The sequence below is a fragment of the Spermophilus citellus genome (assembly GCF_964194105.1).
Source record: "Spermophilus citellus genome assembly, chromosome: 8".
Classification (NCBI taxonomy): Eukaryota; Metazoa; Chordata; class Mammalia; order Rodentia; family Sciuridae; genus Spermophilus; species Spermophilus citellus.
In genome coordinates this window covers 134,584,008-134,607,840 of record NC_138189.1, presented here as the reverse complement: position 1 = coordinate 134,607,840, position 23,833 = coordinate 134,584,008, and the positions used below count along the sequence as shown (strand labels likewise).

General features: G+C 39.6%; 1 protein-coding gene and 1 pseudogene across 3 annotated transcripts in view; one reads left to right on the top strand and one right to left on the bottom strand.

Annotated features, from left to right (window-relative positions):
• SMAD1 (SMAD family member 1) overlaps positions 1 to 23,833 on the top strand; it is a 76,059-nt gene that overhangs the window by 13,374 nt on the left and 38,852 nt on the right. For both annotated transcript variants that reach the window (XM_081303815.1, XM_081303816.1), the window contains exon 2: positions 19,193 to 19,774. In XM_081303815.1, the coding sequence (XP_081159941.1) occupies positions 19,375 to 19,774 (400 nt within the window). In that variant the 5' untranslated portion in view covers positions 19,193 to 19,374. The remainder of the gene's footprint in view (positions 1 to 19,192; positions 19,775 to 23,833) is intronic.
• Positions 14,517 to 16,415, bottom strand: LOC308654733 (heat shock cognate 71 kDa protein-like; annotated as a pseudogene). The gene has a single exon. The product of its transcript is annotated as a heat shock cognate 71 kDa protein-like (transcript).

Here is a 23,833-nt window from a genome sequence, read left to right as displayed (position 1 = left end):
GAGAGTTGGTACAGGTCAAGTGCTTGCATGTAGTGCTGATGATGAAGAGGACATGGGGTGATTTTTTTTTTAATACTTTATCTGTGTTGAAGATTGATGGGGACCGTGACTAGCCCTCGTGGCATTTTCCCATAGATCCATCTGTACAACACTCTTTCCCTTTGAAATTGGTGGCAAGAGTGACAAAAGTGTTTTGAGTTCTCATGCCAGGATGTATTCTATAAAAAGACTCTTTCTTGCTGATACTCTAAATTCTGAGAGGAGGATAGAGTGATTCATGTGATAAAAGTTTTTACGATATTGAGAAAACTGATAGTTAATTTGTCATCCATTTCCATATTTTCACAGCAAGTTTTGAATCTCCAACAGGTAGTTCTTTCATTTACTGTTTTCTCAGGCTACGTAAGAGCTTTATTATCATTCTAAGAAAAACAGAAGGAACTAAAAGATTTCTTGGTTAAATCATAATGCATTCCAAAACAGCATTTCATTTTTGCTGATGCTGCTTTGGAATATGCATTCCATGTTTATATTCCATGGTGTGACTGGTTGATAGTTAATTGAACTCATTTAGGTTTCCATTGCAAGGTGAACAACATGAAGCTCAGTATGCATAGCAGATATAGCAGTAGCAAAGAAAATGGCACAGGCCATTGGCTACTGTACCTGAACGTGTTTCCTCCTTCGATAAATAGTCCAGTCATATTGCCCTGTGATTCTTACCAAAGTGCCTTATTAAATGCCCCTCACCCCACCCCCGCCAGCTCTCTCACAGACTTTATTTCTGTAAGGGGGGTGGTGGTGGGAATAGTATCATTGTCCTCTTCATTCTGCTGTACCTATATGTTTGATAGTAAGTACTTAAAGGATTTTTTTCAATAATAGTCGGTGTCTTAGACATCATAGAACCCATACAAGAGGATTACTTGGGTTCTCAGGCCTTCGGTTTTGCACTTCTAATTGGTGTGTTTGTTACTGTAGGGAAGTTATGGGATAGAACTGGACAGAACTTGTCATCAAAGGCATAAAAGGCCTAGATTTATGATACAAGTCCACCTGGTTCTGTGGGCAGTGTTTACCTATATCTGAAGCGTTAGTTCTTTAAAACCAGAGGAAAACTTTCTTCTTTTAGTTCTTAGCTGGAGGGATCTCTTGCTGTTTATCCAAGTGCGCCTCGGAGGTGCCAAGTGAACAATTGTTAGTCCACTCCAGTTTTTGGCAGGTTGAAAACAGGCTGTCATTGATTGTCATGTGGGATAGTATCTGGCTGATCTTAATTTTTTTTTCAGTTATATAAGTGTTGATTTCTAGACATTTTATTTTTATAAATAGCAGATTTATATTCTAGAAAAAAATCAGGACCAAATTACTCTTGAAGTTGTTTGAATAATACAAGACTTTTTTTTTGTTAGAAATTTATGCATTGAGGATTTTGATGGATATTTGAATTTTTAGCAGAAAGGAGACTTGAATAGGAAGGAAAATTTTTTTTTGTTAAATGAAGTGTTCGATCATGAAGCTGCACTGCTTAATGAAAGAGTACACTCCCATCCATTATCCCATTCACCTAGAATTGGGTCACATGTTCCACCCCTGGGTACAGGAGGCATGCCTCTGAAAATCACTGTTCAGTTGTTCAGTGGTATCTATTCTGTGAAGATACCCTTTTAATTCTTTTCTTCTTAAAACACAAAACAAAACAAATAAACAAAAAACTTGCAACCTCTTGGTCACAATGCTGTCTTCTGGAGCTGTGCAGAATAAATCTTTTGCCTACTTTCATTTTTAATTTTTATTGGGTTTTAAACTTGAAAATCATCCTTGGTGTGAGGAGCAGTGGTGGGCTCTGCACTCACCTGCTCCCAGCTCACTGCTGAAGGCAGCCACTTGCTTTCAGTGTGTTTGGTTTGTTTTTATCTTTCTAGGCCTGTAAAAGTGCATGTGTTTGCACACATAGTTTTCATTTGCTTTTGAAAAGGATTCATAGTTGATCTGTAGCTTCTTTGAACTAAAAAAGTTTGATATGGGTCTCCCCACTATGTAAATATCTTTTTCATGTCATTTTTATTTATTATTTATTTATTATTATTTAATTGAATGTACCTAACTTATTTAATGGTTCCATTATTGTTAGACAGCTGGATTATTCAGAGCAGGAACATCCTTGAACACAGGTCTTCCTGTGTGCTCTTCTGAGGATGCTGGCTCCCTGGAGCTCTCAAGAGCTCGCTCTTTTCTTTCCTAACCCTCTCACCTCTTCACTGTCACCTCCAGACCATCCTCCACCAGCCTTGGCTCTCCTGTAGGTTTGTAGTCTCGCCACCCTTCCTTGTTAGTCCGAGTACTGCCTCACACTCCCCATCGATCCATCACCCCATTTCCTGCAAGAGTCTGGATCCCAGTCACGCTCTCTGCATACACTCCAGTCCAAATTCTTATGCTGCTCCTCCAGTATTCGCTCTCACAGTCCCCATAATGTAGTTTCATACTTTAAAAAAAATATATTTATTTAGTTGCAGATGAACACACAGTATCTTTATTTATTTTATGGGGTGCTGAGGATTGAACCCAGTGCTTCACACATGCGAGGCAAGCACTTAAACACTGAGCTTCAGCCTCAGCCCAGGATTTCATACTTTTAAAACTTAAATGGCTTTCTCCAACTTTGTGGTGAATCATGTTCTTTATGCAAGCAGCGAGTGTTACTTTTGCACCTCGGGACCTTCGGGATTCATCCAGAACCTGACTGTGTCCACCATGCCATGTTTGCCCAGCACTGTAACATCTTGGACCTTAATAGTTGCCATGGCTTCCTCGTCGCTCCCCCATTCACTGTTTCACCCCACACCCGTTCAGTCTGTCTCAGCCCGTGACATCTTAGTCATCCAGTGAAGCGGACAGTCAGATGGTGGCTCTGCTGTGCTCACCTCTCCCCGTGGTCCCCATCACCCATCTTAATTTGGAGCAGAAGCTGTCGGGCCCATTCCAGCTGCCTGGGCCTCAAAGGTCCCCTGTGCATTCTTCCTGAGAGCCTCGGTACTTGCTCTTCTCTGTTGGCTCTCTCCTCCCCGCATGCCCTTTCAGGTGGCACTAGCTTTCTGTCTCCTTCAGTGCTGTGTTCCAGGGCTGAGAATGGTTCCCAGCACACAGTAGGTGTTTGTTGTATGAAGTGAATAACTGTAGCGGTTATCATTTCTTATTTTCCCTTTTTAAAAAAATAAGTTAGAACTTCATTAAGCAAACAAAAGAACTGAACAGATTTCCCCTTTTAACAAAGAATTAAAGTTAGCTTTATTTGGAATATTGCTCAGTTGATGATATGCTTTTTAAGTTTTTCAGCATGTTATAACTTCCAAATCAGCCTTAAATATTCGTATTCAATCCCTGTAACAACACACTGGTGTCAGAATTTTGTGGAAAATCGAATTGAAGTTCCGAGAGGTTTGTTCAAGTGCAGCTCTGAAGTAGAAGGCTGCCCTCAAACCTTTACAAAGTTCAGGACTCTTGTTTTCTAATTTAGAAACCATCTTAAGATGACAAAAAAAATGCGGGGGGTGGGGGGCGGGGGCGGTGTTATTTGAAAGCCTTGAACATGGGCCCCGATTTCTTGTTCTGGGTTTAGTCTGCCTTTTGTTTCCATTTTCAAAATATGTAAAATAAATGGTTAACGATACAATTCCTGACAATGACAGATCAACAAGTTTTATTTCTCTCACCTGTGGAGGAAGTGGCCTCCACCCAGTTTTACTGAATTAGGAGGGAAGTGATTTTTTCAAGTGATAAAAAGAAATAAAATTCCATGCTCTTCCCAGAGGAGGGGTTCAGCAGTGGGGAGAGCGGCTGGGGTTGTGTGTGAGTTTGCAAAAGGATGTAACTTGTAAAGATGTTTCCTTTGATGCCTGTGATGAATATGGATGTGTTTCCCTTCCAGAGGGTCCTGATTAAATGATGCAATTAAGAGCTGAGTTGAAGGATCTAAATATAGGGAAAGGGTTCAGGCCCGTCCTGCTTTGCGTCAGTCCGCTCGCCCTACAGATGTGCATGTTTGTTGTTGTGGACAGCACCTGCAGGATCCCTGGAGCAAGAGAAATGTGTTCCAAAAGATGAAGTGAAGCAGGGCTTTTTAGAAAAAAATAAAAGGCATAGTTTTTCCTCCTGTAGTTGATTCTGTTTTCATCATGAATTTGGCATTTGAATTGTTATTTTTTGACATGATTAATGAACTTTAGTATCAGTTAGTACGGGTTTAAAATGTAGAGCTGCTGCTTGAGAAAGTTACTTAACCTCTGAGTCTCAAGTTGATTTCTTAGTAAAATAGAGACATACATACCTTGGAGGATTGCCTTGAGGAGTCAGTAAGATAATGTTTGTAAAAACATACAGTATAATCTTGCATAAGGTAGACGCTCAGTTAAACATTTCTCCTCCATAACTGGCCACTTATGGAAATTTACCAGATTTAGCCTTCCTTGCAGTCTGTGAAATTGCTATTCTAGGATAACTATGATTCAGAGAACAGTTTTTTTCTACAATAGACTCTTTCCTGGGATAGTCAATAAAATCAAATTTTAAAACTGAAGGTTTTTGTACCCTTCCTGTATTTGAGGAGTGATCAAATGAGTCTATACGTCAGTTGAGTTGAAGTTAAACAGATAAGCTTTATGGGGAGAGAGGGTCGTGAGAACCTGGATCTCTTGGAAGGTTACTATGTCCTGGAGGACGGTTTTTCATTACAAGCATGATTCAAGAGTGGAGATCCAGTGGGATTAGGAATATCCTAGGACTTTTAGAGGAGATGGGGAGAAGATGTAGAAAAGCCAAATTTGTTGAAGTTAGTAACAGTAAGAAAACTTTTATGGCCATCGGTTTCCTTACCTAAACAAGTTATCATCAAATGAAACGGAAAAGAACTGACACCTGCTATTCCTTAGGGAATCTATGTGACTAAGAAAAACTAACCGGGCTCCCCACAAGCAGCCTAGATTGTCAGGATGGGAGGCTTTGTGTATGCACAGCATAGCCTGATTTTTTAATATAATGAAGATGTATTGAGATGCATAGTTCATGCACTTAGATGTATAAATGAAACTTATGTAATAGTGACATTCAAAAACTCTTTGCTTCCTTTTCATCAAGGGGATGTTCCTTTTGAATTATTTGTCTGAAAAGTCGAAGCTTGCAGTGAGTTTGTGTGGTGAGTTGGAATCCAGAGTCTTCATGTTATTCCTTTTCTTTTTGATTTCCTAGGACTCCCACTTAGCACTCTGCTGAGACTACATTGTTACAGCTCTTGGTAGCACTTGTTTAGCAGTTCCTGCATTATTGCTCTAAAAGGGAAATAGGCTTTCAGGAGTTTTAATACCCCCGACCCCCATTTTTCCAGCTTCAGAAAGTCAAGCTCTAGAAAACTTTTTTTTTTTTTTTTAATGAAAACTTAACACACTTATTAGTCTGCCTTGTGTTTAAAAGGTTGGAAAATTTGGAAGTAGACAAAGCTCCAATAGGTAAGAAGTTCAACAAGGAGCATTTGACTTCCAGATATTGGTGACTGTAGGACTTTTCTGCTGCTGTGACTGGGACCAACAGAATTCTTCTGTGAACTGTGGCTTTCTTGTGTAGGAATTTTGCTTAATACATTTTCTGAGGACTCAATAATTGAGGAACTCATTTTAACCTAAAGTAACTACTTTAAAATGTGCATTAGGATCTGTAGAAGAAATAGAGGTTTGTTTTTCTTCATATTTCTTTTTATTCTATTTTGGTTAGCTGTGCCTTTTCTTTAGCAGTAGTTGACATGGGTTGAGATGGAAAGATGTTGACAGTCGACTGCTGTTTTACAATGGGATGATGGAGTGCAAGGGTGCTTTACCTGTTTCCTCCTACAGTACACATGTCTCAGACTGAGTTCCTGACTAGAGTAACCCAGGAAAACGGCATTTGAGCAGATTATTTGTTGAACCTAAATCACAGAACATTTCTACTTTAGGGCATTTTCTGACACTGAAATAGACCCATCTCTGTTTTTTTCTGAGACCCATCTGTTTTTATCTTCATGTAATGGCTTTGGATTTATATAGCGAATTTTAACTTGACTTTTTCCTGTTTGCCGTGAGTCAAGATTTATCATTTTCCTTAAGGAGTTATACAGTATCCTTTCCCACTTTGTTTAAGAGGAACTGGGCAGATCAGTAACATGCACAGCCGTCTTCTGCTTGTTCCAGAGCATGTCTCCCTCACCCCTTTCTTGGTCCTGCCTGTGGGCTGCTTCTCCATCTAGAGACAGGAGTGAAAGCCAGTTTCTGCACAGCCCTCCTACTGGGCCAGGCTCTGGGGGAGTCTTTTGTTCACTTTTAAGTAATAGGTACTTTAGCTTTACCAAAAGTTTCAAGCCCTCCGGTTCTTCGTGAACTTCTGATTAATTCAGTAGCCTAATTTTATGTAGGTCTTAATGATTTTGATTTTTGTTCTAATTTTCTGAATTCTCTTTTATCAACAAAGCATATTTCAATTCTTGGCTTAAAAATGAATTGCTTTCTATGTTTTAAAATATTTAATGGCATTGTCTCTATTTTTTAATTTTTGCAGCTTCTTCTTTTTAAGTATTTTTAACCCGGGTCTCTAGTGTCTAGTCTTCTGTTAGTCTGTGGTTTCTATGAGTGTCAGGAATTTTAGGATGTCTCTGGAAAAAAAACCTCCTTGGGAATCATAATCTGTTTTGACAATTCTGCCTTTGTTAGAATTACACAGCTGACTTCATTACCTAAGTGAAATCAAGCAGTAATGAAAGTTGCATTACAGGTCCCTTGGTATGGTCCCCTTTGACCCTTTTTGATGTTTTAATTTCAGTGTTTCAGGAGGCAAGAATTAACTTCATCAGGCCTTGAACCCTATCTAAAATTGGATGTTAGGCTAGATTACACATACCTTTTCACAGTGCTAATTAATATTGCCACTGATCACTTTATGCAATTTATCTCCAAGGTGTTTTACATCTCCATGGAATCTAGTAAGTATACAGCAGAACGGCTTTATATCGTAAAAACATTGAACTACAAAATTCAATAGTTGGTTGGTTATCATTGTGAAGCCCCACTGTAGATCTGCTTTAGGAGCTCAGGTCTTGCTTTTTCCAGGTAGTCATGAGATCATTTCATCTATTTAAACCTGGACATATGTGTACAGTTGGTTTATTGAGTTACTATGAAGTTGTCTTTTTTTCTTGAATAACTTATCCAACTGTTAAACAGTTTCAAATTAAAGTTAATTAATAAACTGTTTTTGCTTCTTATTTCTTTTGATCTTTATGCTATGATATTTTACCATTAGTTGAGACAGAGTAGTGAATCGAAGAACAAGTGGAGGGAAAAGGCGAGTCCCTTGCCTCAGTGACAGTAGACACACCATTTGTCTTCGGTCAGTTGCCTTTTTTAAGATAGGAGTCTGATTTTTGTTTCCTGTTCATTTTTCGGATCCATATTTTATCTTACTGGATAATTATTTCCTCAATATTTAATGGGATCATTCATTCCGTCTAGTCGACTGGCTTCCTTCCATTCCAGAGGAAGAATCATAAAATAGCCTCTAGTTGAAGCTGATAAAGAGAGTGTTTAGCCTTTTTTTTTTTTTTTTTTTTTTGCCTTTCTCTCCCCTCATTTTTGTATTAAAGCCCAGTCATCCCATGGCATCTGTGGGTGGGTTAGTCCCAGGATCCCAAGAATACCAGAATATGCATGCCTGAGTCCCGCCCCCCCATATAAAATGGCATAGAATTTGCATGTAACCTATGCACCTTGTCCCCTGTGCTTTAAGTCGTCTCTGTAACACCTCTTTCAATGTAAATGTTGTGTAAATAGTTATTGTTTGGGGAAAGTATAAATGTTTCACACAGGTGCAGTTTTTTTCTTTCTTTTCTGTCACTGTTGGTTGAATCCACAAGTACAGAAGCCATGGACAACGGAGGGCCAACTGCATCTTCAGACACAAATTAGAATAATTTTTCTTTTAGAACTTCCTGTGGGAAACTGGGGTCTGTAAGGTGTGGAGTGGCAGAGAATGTGTTGTTGGCACTCACACAGTTGGATAATTACATGCTTCTTTACTAGATGGGGCCACAGTGGAGAGAATGCCCATGGCGGAGCAACCGGCTAATTAGGTTTCCTTTAAATGTAAAGCAGGTTGCACAGCACTGAGAAGTATTTTAAAATTCATTGCTTCCCCCCTCCCCCCTTTTTAACAATAAGGAGTACCATAGCCATCTGAGGAGGAGTATTATAAGGACATCTTCTGGTAGTCCCAATAGAGATCCTCCTGCTGGGTGAGATTCCATGGGAAAGGCTTCTGAATTTAGAACCCAGCTTTAAACTGTCCTTACTACTTGTAGAACTGGAGCGCAGGGAAAGCCAACTTCTAAGCAGAATGTATGTGTGACTTGAGCTCATGAGTTGCTTTATGTGTGTGTATTTTAACCAGCAAATGTTGGCATAGGAGGACTTAAAAATGACATAATTTTTCACTAAAAAACTTTGAAAAATTTAGAAAAATAAAGAGAGAGAATCGATCTTCAAACTCAGCCACCATTTTTTGGGTATGTTTACATAGTTGTTCGTGTCATGTGCCATTTTCTGTTTTGCTTATAGTTTTTTCCAAGTTATTTTAATTTTTTAGTACTGGGGATTGAACCCAGGGGTGCTTTACCACTGAGCTACACCCCTAGTCCTTTTTATCATTTATTTTGTGTGGAAGACAAGGTCTTACTCAGTTGTTGAGGCTGGTCTCAAACTTGGGATCCTTCTGCCCCAGCCTTGGGCATGGTGGGGATTACAGGTGAAGCCGGGCTTCAAAGTACTTTTTTTGTTGGTGTGTGTGGTGCTGGAGATGGAAGCTGTGGCCTCTCACAGGCCAGGCAAGCACTCCATCCTGAGCCACACCACCACCGTTTTCAAAGTTATTATATAGTTTTTGTGAACATAATTTTAAGGACTACCTAGTATTCCATTGAATTCCTTCCTAACCTAATGGATGCCTATAGTTGGCAGCTATTTTCTGATTGTTAGAATGTCTCTTTTCCTATGTTGTAAATGATTTTCTCATGAATCTTTTTGTGAAACATTCTTTCCTTTCCAGTTTAGAATATTTCCTCAGATTAAATTTCTTCTGGAACAAAGTGCCCCATATTTTTAAAGGCTGTGGGGGTGGGGAGGTGGCAGGTCTTTGCTGGACGGGTGCTTTCTTTTCCATCAGTGTGAAATGTTTGTATTTGGACAAGAGGGAAGGAAATCTCTGTTTGCTGACTCATGTTTTTATTTTGCATGTTAGACTGATAATGCCACTTCACTTTTGACATGAACCCAGGCAGGAAGTACAAAGAGGGGTAGAAAAAGAATTTAGTCATCTTGCCAAGGGCCATGGTACCATGGACGCATGTGAGTCCCTGAAGTGAGGTAGGTCACATGTGTGACTTGTGTATAAAACATGCTGGAGTCAAGTGGGTAAAAATTGTCATCAGTCTGAGTTTTGTTTTGTCTGTGCACGTTTATATACAGGTTCATGATCTTTTCACTTTAATTTTTGCAGACAGCATCAAGATTATTTACTGTTTGCCAACCCCTGCAGTTTTGGGAGGTGGCAATTTAAATTTTTTTTTTTCCTCCTCGTGTGGAGAAGTCTTCCTGTATCAAAGACATTACCTCAGCTGTCTTTCTAGAACATAGATTGAATCATATTGGTACCCTAATTTGAGACCTGCACTTGTCCACAGGACAAGGCGTATCACAGAGCCCTTCCAGGCTTGCCCCTGCCCTTCACAGTTAGCCTTGTATTGTCTCCACCCAGATTAGGCCCGGTCATTTGTACCTCGTGTCTGCTAGAAGTAGTGGTTTCGAATGGTGGTTTAAAAACCCGGATCCTAGAGTCAAACAAAATGGATTCAGATATTGGCTCTGCCACTTACAACTGTGTATGTAACTTTGAATCCGATATTTAACTTTTTAATATTTCACTTTCTTTACCTGTAAAATGGGGACAGTGGCAGCCTTTACTTCAGAGTTTGTTGGTGAAGTCAAACTAGTCAATAGACATGAAGTACTAGAACAGTGGCTGTCATATAATGAGTACTTCTTGTTTTTGCAAAATTCTGCTCATCACTTAAGGCCTAACTGATATTTCCTCTTTGGAAAAACTTCCTGGAATTAATTGTTCTTTTCTTTTCTGCGCTGTATTAGATTCCTCTCAGTCCACATGGGCTGCTGTTACAAAACACCATAGACCCAGTCGCTCACAAGTCACAGAGCTTTACTTCTTGCATTGTGGAGGCGGGAAGTCCAAGATCAAGGCTGTGGCAGAGTAGGTGTTTGGTGAGGCCCTCTTCCTTCTAGTCAGATGGCCTCGTCTCACTGTAACCCCACCAGGTAGAAGAGAGGAGACATTTCTCTGCGGTCTTTTGTAAGAGCAGTCATCCTGTGTAAGAGGACTCTTCCTCCCTAACCTAATTACCTCCCAGGACTATCACCTTGGGAGTTAGAATTTCAGCATAGACATTATGGGGTTGGGGGTCACAAGCATCCAGACCTTAGCGTGGTTTGCTCTTGTTTTACTGCATGTATCACACTGTACTATGATAGCATTGTGCAAATGCACAGTACATGGACCTTCTTTTCTGTTTCTTTGCTCACGGTCCACCTTGGTACAGCCATGGCCTTCCTTCTGGCTGAAGTCCTGGAGATGGCCTGATAAAACATCTCAGCACTGTGCGTGCGTTGGATTCAGCAGGCAAGTTAGCAGTTTGCTTTGTGGGAGTGGACTGTTGGCACACTGGCTCTTGTACTGAGTGTGTGAACAGCTCCTTTAGGATGTTGGACTTCTTTGTCTCTGTGTCCCCCCTGTGTCTAGCAGGCACGTAGCACAGCTTTGTGATTGACTGTCAATTAGAATAGTTGAAGCAGGGTCTGAAATAATGGTTCTTATTATATTACCTTCCAGCAGACTCCCTTTAGATAATAACAAACTCCCATCAGAATTTGACACTACCCCAGGTGATTTTGATAATTTATCCCTTCCATTTGAAAATCATTTGTTAAAAAAGCTGTTTTGGGAGTAAAAGAGGAGGTACAGAACAGGAAGAAATATAGTCCCTCTCTGGATTGTTAACTGGAGGCCTAGAGAGAAGTTGTCTTTCTGGTTCTTTTGCCAAACCAATCTTTAGTAAAAAGTAAATTACCATACCAATAGGTACACTCTGACCAAGTGTGACTTTTGAGAGTAGCCTGGTTTTGTTTTCTCTTTCCTATTAAAAGCAACGATACCAGCCTCAGAATAACTAGTAAATTTGGTGAAGCTCATTAAAATAGAAAACTCACTTCCTGTAACCTTACTGAATAAAATTGAACCTGCACGTTTGGCCTTCTAGGTTCTTTAGAGAGCTAAATAGTTAATCAAACGTTTATTGAGAATCTGCCTTGTGCCAGGTACACTTCCAGGCTCCAAAGAAAGGGAAATCATGAGAGTTCCTCAGTCACCTTCCTCCAGTGAGGAAGGTAGATGTGTAGATAGATTGTCACCCTGTAACAGACACACAGTTGCACAGCCAACACAATTATGCAGTTCACAGTTGTTTATAATCATCATTTTGTTAAATTTGGGGATCAGTAATGGTTTCCCCCACTTTATTTCTGTTATGGGTGATCCATGCCTTCTCTTTTTTAATTACTCTTGCTAAGGATTTATCCGATTTTTATTAGTGTTTTCAAAGAACCAACTTTGATTTTAACAGGGTTTTTTTGTAGTATACTTTAAGAGAAAAGTTTCTGTTCTCATTTCCTTCTACTTTCTTCAGGTTTTATTTAGTATTCTTTTTTTTTCCCCTCTTGTGGATACATAGAATAGTGAAAAGCATTTTTCCCTAATGTATGCATTTAAGATATAAATTTCCCATTAATTACAGCTTGATTCACATCCTACAATTTTTGACATGTCATTTTTACACTCATTCAGTTAAAAAATAATTTGTCTCCACTATGATTTCTTTGACTTGTGGGCTAAAAAATGTGGTTATTTTCAATGACAATATTTTTGTTGATTAAATAAGATAAAAGGAGGCTGGGGTGGTGGTGCACACCTGTAATCCCAGCAGCTAGGGAGGCTGAGACTGGAGGATCACAAGTTCAAAGCCAGCCCCAGCAATTTAGGGAGGCCCTAAGCAATTTAGTGAGACTCTGTCTCTAAATAAAATATAAAAAAGACTGGGGATGTGGCTCAGTATAATCCCCTAGGTACAATCCCTGGTACAAAAAAAAAAATTAAAGGATCTTGGTAGTTACACAATTTTACTCCTCTTGATGCATGTTGACATTTGCTTGATATGCGGTCATCCTGGAAAGGTATTCCATATGTATTTGAAAATATTTTATATTCTACAGTTACTGGGTGCTCGTGGTTGTTTTAGTCATCTTTTTCATCATTGTGACAAAAGACCTGACAAAAACAATTTTAGAGTAGGAAAAGTTTATTTGGGGCTCACAGTTTCAGAGTTCTCAGTTCATAGATGGCTGACTTTGTTGCTTTGGACCTGAGGTGATGTAGAGCATTATGGCGGTAAGCAGCTCAGAACATGACAGTCAGGAAGCAGAAAGGGACTAAGCTGGCTCACTAGGGACAAAATATCTACCCCAAAGCCATGCCTCCAGGAGCCCACCTCCTCTAGCCATATCTACCTGCCTACAGTTACCACCAGTTAATCCCTATCAGCAGATGAAGGCACTAATTAGGTCAAGGTTCTTATAACCCAGTCATTTCACCTCTGAACTTTCTTTCATTATCTCACACATGAGCTCTCGGGGACACTTAATATCTAAACCCTAACAGTGATTTATGGACATGAAGTTGGTCAAGTTTTCGAACATGTCACTCTTCTATAGCAGTTTTTGTCTGCTTGTTTTATCAGTTAATATTTTGTCAGTTAATAATCTCCTTCTAGGATTATGGTTTGTTTGTCATTTTAAGTCTTTCAGGTTTTGCTTTATGTGTATGGAGTCGTTATCACTTGGATATAAACTGGAGATTGTGATGTCCACATGGTGGATCACCTCCTAAATTACGAAATGTCTTCCCATCCCCCTTCTCACTCTTGGGGGAGATGTCTTAAAGTCTTTGTTTTCTTTGAATGGATAGCTGTGCTAGCTTTGGGGTTAAAATATACATTGTGTGTCTTTTCTCATCCTTTTGCTCTGAGTCTTCGTGTGTCCTTATGTTTAATGTGTGTCTCTTGTAAGCCCAATATGGTGAAGTGGTGTTCCCCAACCTAGTTCCATCTTTTAGTTGCCATAGTTTAGTCTTTATATTTAAGGGAATTAGATCTAAATCTTATTATTTTCTATTTGTCTTATCTAATATTTGTCCCCTTTTTCTCCTTCTATGCTTTGGATTATCATTATTATTATTTTTTTAATTTTAGTTTTTGATAGAGATTGAACCCAGAGACAACTTTGCCACTGAGTCATATCCCCAGTTCCCTTTGTTTTCAGTCGGTTCTTTTTAGTTACGCATGACAGTAGAATCTTTTGATATAATTATACAAGTATGTCTTATTCTAATTAGGACCCCAGTCTTGTGGATGTACACAATGGTGAGTTTCACTGTGGTGTATTCACATATGTACATAGAAAAGTTATGTTAGATTTATTTCACTGTCTTTCCTTTTCCTATTCCCCCTCCCTTCCCTTCATTCCCTCTGTCTAATGTACTGAATTTTTGTTCTCTCCCCTCCTTATTGTGGATTAGCTTCCACATCATCAGCATATCCTTTTGGGGACTGGCTTATTTCACTTAACATGGTAGTCTCCAGATCTGTCCATTTACTGGCAAATGTTATAAAGTCATTCTTCTTAATGTCTGAGTAGTACTCCATTGTGTATATATACACCACATTTTCTTTATCCATTTATCTATTGAAGGGCACCTAGGTTAGTTCCATAGCTTAGCTATTGTGAATTGAGCTGCTGTAAACATTGATGTGGTTGCATCACTGTTGTATCCCAGCCCTTTTTATTTTTTATTTTGAGACAGGGTCTCACTAAGGTGCTTAGGGTAGGGCCTTGTTAAATTGCTGAATCTGGCCTCAAATTTCTGATCCTCCTGCTTCAGTCTCCGGAGTTGCTGGATTACAGGTTTGCACCACCATACTCGGCAATCACAATATTTTTTAAAATTCCACATTTTTGTTTCTACTATTAGCTTGTACTTTTAAGCTTTTTCTTTCAGTTGTTGCTGTATTATGACACAAATTTGTAACTTTTTTCCCCAAATTTAAATACTTTTAAGACATTGCATTTTCCACTTACAATACAGTGTTTATAAAGTTTAATGTTATTTCCTTTCCCCAAGTACACACATATTCCATATTCAAGTATTGAAAATGCCCATTAATTTACTATAGCAGCAATTTGAAAACTGCCATAGCATTTGCTACAAATTTGGGCCCTTCCCTGTTTTACTGTGGAACAAAGTACAGCACTTGGGCTGACTTAATCAACCTCTTCCACGGTGAGCCCAGGGGGAGCACCACCAGGGAATCCTGGCATTCCTCCTGCCTTGCCTCCTGTACTCTGTACAGCTTGGTAATGGTGGGGTCGCAGGCCTTCTCCAGTTCTTTCTGCTGATGTTCAAGTTCTCCCTTCTCTGCAGTCGGATTCTTATCTAGCCTGTTGATGATCTCATTACATTTGTCAAGAATCTTCTGTTTGTCCTCACCATTTATCTTGCTTGAAGTCGCTCATCTCCAACAGTTGCTTTCATGTTGAATGCATAGGACTCCAGTGAATTCTTGGATGACACCTTGTCCCTATGCTTTTCATCTTTAGCTTTGTACTTTGCAGCTTCCTGGACCATGTGCTCAATGTCCTCCTTGCTCAAGCAGCCTTTGTTGTTAGTGATGGTAATCTTCTTCTCTTTTTGTGTACCCTTATCTACGGCAGAGACATTGGGGATGCCATTGGCATCAATGTCAAAAGTGACTTCAATCAGAGGAACATCCTGGGTGCAGGAGGTATGCCTGTGAGTTCAACTTGCCAAGCAGGTCGTTATCCCTTGTCCGGGCGCACTCACCTTCATGACTGAATGAGCACACCAGCCTGGTGTTGAGGGTAGGTCATGAAGGTCTGTGTCTGCCTGGTAGGAAGGGGGTATTACACTTGATGAAGACAGTCATAGCTCCACCAGCAGTTTCAGTGGAAAGAGAGGAGTGATGTCCAGGTAAAATGGCTGCCTGGACAGCTGCACCATAAGCAAGAGCCTCATCAAGGTTGATGCCCTTATTCAGTTCTTTTCCACTGAAGAAATCTTGTGGAAACTTCTGAATCTTAGGGATACGAGTAGAATCACCCACAGTACAGTATCATGGATCTGTGACTTGTCTAGTTCAGCATCTCAAAGACCTTTTTCTATAGGATCAAGGGTTGCCACGGATCAGGTCAGCATTCAACTCTTCAAATTGAGCACGGTTAATGGAGGTATAGAGCCGTTTCCTTAATCCATCTCAGTACTGGCCTCAGTGCTGGAAGAGAGGCTGTGCTTAGCTCTTTCACTTGCTGTACGGAGACTTTGGACAGCTCTTTTGTTCTTACTGATGTCCTTCTTATGCTTGCCCTTGAACTCAGCACTAGAATGATTAGCCATGTGGTTGTCAAAGTCTTCTCCACCTAAGTATGTCTCCAGCTGTGATTTGACCTCAAAGATTCCATCCTCAATCGTGAGGATTGATACATGGAAAGTATCACCTTCTAAATAAAAAGAGCTCCAACCTTTTTGTCTAAACCATGAGCAATAGCAGCGGCAATTACCTCATTGATTACCCTAAGTACACTAGACTGGTGACGGTTCCAGCATCTTTGGTCGCCTGACACTGAGAGTCATTGAAGTGAGCTGGCACTGTGATCATAGCACTGGTAACAGTCTTCCCAAAGTAGGCCTCGGCGGTTTCCTTCACTTTTGTCAGAACCACAGAAGACACCTACTCTGGATAGAAACTCTTTTTCTCTCCCTGGTGTTCTACTTGGACTTTGGGCCTGCCTACATCATTCACCACCATAAAGGGCCAGTGCTTCATATTAGAATGGACAACAGCATCGTCAGATCTCCATCCTACCAGACGTTTGGCATCAAAAACCATATTGATGGGGTTCATTACGACCTGATTCTTTGCAGCATCACTGACCAATCCTTCTGGGTCAGTGAAGGCGACACAGCTTGGGGTAGTTTGGCTCCCCTGACGATTGACAGTATCTCCACTTTTCCATGCTGGAAGACACCCACACAAAAATAGGTGGTGCCAAGATCAAAGCCGGCTGCAGGTTCCTTAGACATGGTACCAAATGTGTAGGCCAGAATCTACTTGCGAAGAAACCATGCAAATCTCAAAAGGTGCCACTGCGTTCAATTGATATAATTTTTAATGGCAGTAATAAATAATGCTTTACCATGGCCTAGAGACTCTAAGAAGCTTAGGACACAACTTACCCCTTTTTGCTTTTTTTGTTTCTTTTGCTTTTTTGCATTTTAATTCTACATATATTTTAAATGACAGAAAATATTTATATTATTGTTTTATAAAATCAGTATTCCTTTTAGACTTACCTTTATTTACCTTTCTGGAGTTCCTCATTCTTTTTGGTAGTTCCTTCCTTCTCTCTGTATTCTTTTTCCTTTTGCCCAAAGAATTTCTTTTTCTTCTAGATTCAGTCTGCTAGAAGCCAGTTTTCTCAGAATTTGTTCGTTGGAGACTACCTTGATTTCACAATAATTTTTAATTTTTTTCTCCAAATGTAGACTCTAAGTTACCTACTACTTATTTATATTTGGCATGCTAAAGGTGTCATTTTATTGTCTTGTTTCCATTGAAATGACAGCTGTCAACCTTATTTGAAATGTCAATGTCTTTTGAAAGAGTTCTTTCTTAAATTTTTAGGTATTTTACTGTGATATGACACATTGAAACTTGTGGACTTTTTTGTATTTTTTGTTTCATGAATCTATGGCTAGAGTCAGCTATGGATTTTGGAAAATCCTTGGAGTTCTAGACCTTTTTAATGTATCCATTATGTCTCTTTATTTTCTTATTTTCCCCTTTTAAAACTCAGACTTTTTTTTTTTACTGATCTCTCAGATCACTAATTCTTTTTTCTTCAGTAATTAATCTTACGTTAAGTCTATTTAATGTCTTCATTGGTTGTTTTTCAGTTCTAGAATTTTTAATGAGTTCCAGTTCTCTGTTAAAATCCTCACTCTTGTCTTCTAGTTCCTTGGCATATCAGTATTTATTAATATTTTAAGCCTGTATTTTATTATCTGGAATTTGTTGACCTCTTAGGTCAAGTTCTAATCTGTTTTGTTTTGGTTTTCTTTAGTATATTGGACATCTTTCTAATATAAACTATGAGAAAGCAATTCTGATTCAGTGGATCATTTGGTCCTGCCTCCTCTACATTATGAATAAACCTTATTGAGGCTAAAGATGATGTTCTCTCCCTTGGGAGGGTATATTGCATTTCTTTTGGCAGGCTGCAAGAGGGTGGTGTCCATCACCTTGACCCAGTCTGGGATGGGGATGATCTGGACTTTCAGTGCTGTAAAGACTGCTCCCTTCCAGTTTTGGCTTTGTACTGAGCCTGCACCTGCAGAAGACTGCTGGAGGCAGAGTATTCACCAGGGCTCCTCTTTCTTGGTGGACTCATCTCCAGGTTTTTGGTATCTTTTCAGCACTGCTGGGCTAGTGTGGCTTTGCTTAGCCTTTTTAGCTTCTTCATAGCTGCTTCCTGCTTCCCTGCTAGAATGCCTGGAGAGGAAAAGTAGTGAAGGTGTTCAGCTCCTTTCGTTGTTTATACCTTCTCTCCAGGATCTTAACTCTTTAATTCTTTCTTTTTTTTTTGAATTTTTGTTTTTTTCTTAGTTGCTCTCTGATGCCTTTAAAAAGCTGGACTTTTGGTTTTCTGATGTGGTAATTTTGGGGGAGAAGGTTGATATGTTATTAGCTGCTGTTCCATCTTAGCCAAATTGAGTCTCTTAACCTTTCTTTTCTGTTTTCATCTGGTATAGAGTAGATGGAAAGTTTAATGAGACAATTTGACTAAAGACTTTGGCACAGTATGTCTGCATGTGTTTCATTCTTTTCATGTCAGTGAAAAGAATTTTAAAGCAAGGAATAATTTCCTACCTTGCTTGCCCTATTGCCCGTAGACAGAGGCTTGTTTACCGAAAAATAGCCTGAAAGGTTAAGTTTATGTAGCAGTAGTGTAACTGCCTTCTCTTTTAGTATGATTAATAAATAAATAAATAAATCAGAGGTATTAAGACAAATATTTTTTTGCTGTTTTCTATTGATTTTAGTTTTTGCTGATGGAGGTATATCTTAAAATATATTTTTAGAGGTTATTAATGAATCTTGATAAAACATCACAATATAAGTTGAAAATTTGAACTTATTTACACTAAGGTGCTATTTGTTTCTATCCCAATGCTTCATAAAGAATTGACATTCTACTGTTCTAAACTATCTCAGTTTACTCATCCATAAAATGGCAGTAATTGTATTACCTATCTCAAAGGATTGTTAAAAGGACAAATACTGTATTTTGTTCCTCTCTGGACGATGTACCTTACACTGGGCAGTTTAAACAACAGAAGTTTATTTTCTCACAATTCTAGAGTCTGGAAAGTCCAGGATCAAGGTTCTGGATAGTTTTCTGGTGAGGGCTCTCTGCCTGGCTTGCAGATGGCTACCTTCTTGCTGTTTGCTCACATGGTCTTTCAGTCTTTCCATTATTCTTGGGCGCAGGTGTTGGGGATCTCTTTCTTCCTCTTCTAAGACAATCAGTCCTATTGGATTAAGGCTTCACCCTTATGACCTGATTTGCCCTTAAATTCTTCCTTAAAGGCTCATGTCCAGATAAAATCACACCAGGGGCTAGAGCTTTAATATGTGAATTTTTGGGGACCACAGTTCAGTCCTTGGCAAACTGATACAGATGCTCCGTGACTTAGGATGGGGCTAGGTCCCAGTAAACCCATCATATAGTAGTTTGTATAATTGAACCACTATAAGCCAGGGACCTTCTGTACATAACAGTACTTAAAATAGTTACCTGTCACATTGTAATTAAATTGTGTGATTCTAAACATTCCCCCCCCCCTTTTTTTTCTTTTCTAGGTGCTGATTTTGGATTATGTTCTAGAACATCAAGAATAGTGATTTCTACTTGTCAGGACTGCAAACTCAGAAGCTGCAGAGAATCCTATGTAAATAAACTGTGATCTCTTTTGCTGCCCTTTTACATTAGGAGACCCCTTTATTTCACCACATCCGAGGAGTATATAACTAGCACCGTCATTATGAATGTGACAAGTTTGTTTTCCTTCACAAGTCCAGCTGTGAAGAGACTTCTCGGGTGGAAACAGGGTGACGAAGAAGAAAAATGGGCAGAGAAGGCTGTTGATGCGCTGGTGAAAAAACTGAAGAAGAAGAAGGGTGCCATGGAGGAGCTGGAGAAGGCCCTGAGCTGCCCCGGGCAGCCCAGTAACTGTGTCACCATCCCCCGCTCTCTGGACGGCAGGCTGCAGGTCTCCCACCGGAAGGGACTGCCTCACGTCATTTACTGCCGCGTGTGGCGCTGGCCTGATCTTCAGAGCCACCATGAACTGAAGCCACTGGAATGCTGTGAGTTCCCTTTTGGCTCCAAGCAGAAGGAAGTCTGCATCAATCCCTACCACTATAAGCGAGTAGAAAGCCCCGGTGAGTGAGTCTCTCTGTGTTGATTGCTTTCTGCCAAGCAGCAGATTCACGCTCTCTGAAACGACAGAATTTCTGTCTTTGGTTTTAATTCCAAAGTATTTGGGGAATTGTGTGTGTGTGTGTGTGTGTGTGTGTGTGTGTTTGTGAGAGGGAGAGAGAGAGAAAGAGAACATGAGCCCATGTGTTAGTTAGCTCTCTCACACTGGAACGAAGACCTGAGATAATCAACTCGTGAGGAGAAAAGATCTATTTGAGCCACAGTTTTGGAGGTTTCAGTCCATGGTCATGTGGATCTGTTGCAAGGCAGCGCATCGTGGTGTGGAGTACATGGTAGAGCAAAGCTCATCTCAAGAGTAGGAGGAGCTGGGGTTCCTGTCTGCCCTTCAAGGGCATGCCCTGATGACTGGAAGACCTCCAGTAGGCCTGACCGCTTAAAGGTCCCACCATCTACCACAATGCCACTCTGGGGAACAAGCCTTTAACATGTGGTCTTTGGCAGTTTAATCCAAATCCAAACCGTAGCAGCCCATAAGTATTTCATACATTTTAACAGCTTAGACTCTTAAATTAGCTTTATTTCTTAGAAACAGGCTGGGAAAATTGTCATTGCAATACCAGTACCTCTAATTTTTAGTAAATGCATTTCTAAATTTGTTTTCTTGTTTCACTTTGTTCTGTACATTTGTATGGGCAGATTTAGCTATGAAAAAATATATTGCAAGGGAAGAAAATCAGGAAAGAACATTCTATTGCTTGCCATATGTCCACGAGCCATCACAAGGCCATTGTGACTTTTACTGCTTTGTCTTTAAGAATAGCACTTATCATCGTCTCCTAGTGGAGGATGTAAAAGAATTATGCTGTGAAATAATTTGATACAATTATAAGATACTCCTAGTTTTTACACATATGACCTTTTTGGAGGTAAAGAATACACAACTGACTTTCCACGTCTGTGGATTCTGTATTCATATGTAGAACCAGCTGGCGATTGAAAATACTCAGAAAAATATGACATCTGTACTGAACACGTACAGATTATTCCCATTATCTCTAAACGGTAGAGTAGAACAACTATCTCTATATCATTTACGTTGTTTTACGTATTATAGGTAATTCAAAGATGATTTAAAGTGTGGAGGAGGATCTACGTATAAGTTATACTTAAATCCTGCACCATTTTACATAAGGAACTTGCACATCCACAGATCATGGAGTCTAGGAGAGTCCTGGAATCAGTCTCCTATGGACACATGACTCTTTTTAAATTATAGTTTTGCCCTCAAGTTAGAATCCATATTCTGGACAGTTGGGTCAATCGAAAGAGATTTGATATTGAAGCATTTAAGTAATCTCATTGTCAGATTGGGGCCAGTTTTGTTGATGGAATGGCTATTAATAGCTAATGGTAATGAAGGGTTCCCAAAGGTGGATGTGCATTAGAATCGGTTTCCCCTCCCAGAAATCCTGACCCTGGGATAGCCTGGTAATCTGTTTAACAATTACTTTGGGTCTTGCTGACAAAGCCATTGGATTGGTATTTGGGAACTACTGAGCCAAATCATATGATAACATGGTTTTCAAATAAAAGGCGTTCAAAAATATTTTTTTTTAAAAGACATACAAAAAGTATTTAAAGACTAGGGAATAATTTATAAACTCCTTTGTATTCACCACCCAGTTTAATAACAGACTACACACAACTGAAACCCTTGTCTTTGTTTCTCTGACCACTGTTCTGAATTTGATGTTTATCATTCCTGTGCATATTTTGTACTGTTATTATATATGTATGAATCCATGACATTACATACTGTTGTGTTGTATACTTTAGACTATTATATAGAATGCTATAAAATATTAGCATTTCCTTTTGCAACAACTTGTTATATTCATTCAACAGTATGTTTTGTGATTCTAGATAATACATTTTAGGGTTACCTTGTCTAATTCTATGAAGAACCCTCTGGGTATTTATTGAAATGTCATTGCTATCATCTGAGGAGGATTGACATAATTATGCTCTGGAACATGATATTTTTAAAATTTTCTTCACATCTTTTCATAGATGTGTTTCCAGATGACTGTTTTTATCATATCTTTACAAGTTACATTGTTATAGTTGTTCTGTGCTAAGAAGGCAGCTGCTTTTTTTCAGACAACCTTGCCATATTCTATTAGTTCGAATTTAGACATTCTTTACTGCTTGTTATAAGACGCTAGAATTTTTTAAAATCACAAAGATTAACATAGAGGCACACAATCCTCTTTAGCCAGGAATTAAAATGGAGCTAAGAGTTTTGGAGAACAAAAAGCAGGGTCTAAGTAAGATGTACAAATAAGATGTTTGGGTCATTGGTGACTTTCAGGGTTACAGAGGGAAGATTTTAATCATGCACAAACAGTGAAACCGAGACCCTCATAGATTAAGCAACCTGTGTGTCAGACATGGGGAAGGAGAGGTGACTTGAGATGAAAAGTATTCTGAAGCCGGACCCACTACTAGAAAACACAGGGTGTGGCCCCCACCCCCACAGATGGTGGCCTCCCTCCTGCTGGTCACCCTTCAGCTCCCTGTGTTCCAGGGAAAGTAGTCTTTTGAAATGCAGGTAGGATCCATCAGTCTTGCTGGAGCTCTGCACAGTGGGTCCTGCCTCCCTTCCCAGCTTCCTTCCCTGCTTTTCTGGTATGTACCCTGTGTTCTGTGGGGACACCTGGTGCTCTTTTCCTCTGCCTTTATGCCTTCCTCCTCCCTCTCTGCTCAGCTCACGCTGTCCTTGGCATCTGAGCTTAATGAATGTCGGTTTCTTGGGGCAGCCTCTTAATTCCTTCTTCTCTGCCGCCAGATAGATTATGCCTGTGTCACAGTAACCTGGGTTTCCCCTAGTGCTCTTCTCTGCCGTGGTCATCCTTGGGCTTCTCTACAAGACAGTGATTAAAGCCCCGTGAGGGCAGAGGTATTGGCTTCAGTGAAACTTTGCTGTAAAATGAAAACGCTGGTTCTAACTTATCAGTATGGTCATTTGTCCCATCTTTTCAGAGATGAGTTTTCAGTTTGTCTCTATTGTTTTACCATCCACTGTCCTTCGTTGATCATTTCATTGCTGACGTAAGATAAAAAATAAAACCGATACTGAAATGATTTTGTTACTCTTAGTAATTTGCATACTATAATAAAAGGTTTGATAAGGAAGAGGTGGGAAACTGGCTAAAATAGGTGTTTTGAGACTCCACAGATGTCATTTCAGCCTCTCTTTACCTAAAGTGTTGGGAGCCATGCACAGAACAGTTCTAGAAGAGTTTTGAGGCTGAGGCTAAGATCTATTCAATTTGTGAAAATACCAGGATTTTACTTATTTGTCATTGTGGAGTCCCCGGTGTGAAACTTGGAACAGATGGCTTTTTTCCAAAGACTGCTGTGGAGCAACCCCTATACCTGGTGGTTAGGTCCACCCCTTCCTCCCAGAGTTGAATAGGCATTTTCTCCCTGTAGAGCCACCTGAAGCACACTTAGGTATTGTTTTTGTGAAACAGGAAAAAGGGGGTCTGGAATTCTAAACTGCAAATTACTCAGCTCCACTCTGAAATTACTTGAATACCTCAGATGAAGCATTTTGAAGAGCAGTATAGCAGTTCAAGCATAAGATAGTTAACTTAGTCTCTCAAAGTTGTTTTCCAGAGAGTTCTTAGTAACTCTTGAGAAAATCCCAAAAGAAATCTTGAGTATCTTGGAAGTTTAGAAATTTTCAAATTGTGGTCTGCTTACTGGTAGCATTAGCATCACCTTAGAATTTGTTAAAAATGCAAAAATTTTCAATCAGTAAATAATTGTTTGTTTGTAGGGTACACTGTGATGTTTCCACATATGTATACATTGTGGAATAATCAAGTCCTAATTAACATATCCATCACTTACTATCATTCTCATTTTTTTTTTTTTTTTTTTTTGTGGTGAGGCTTAAAATCCACTTCATTAGCAACTTTGAAACGTACATTATTAATTGAGGTCACTGTGCTGTGCGGGAGATCACAGAACTATTCTTCCTGTCCAAGGGAAAC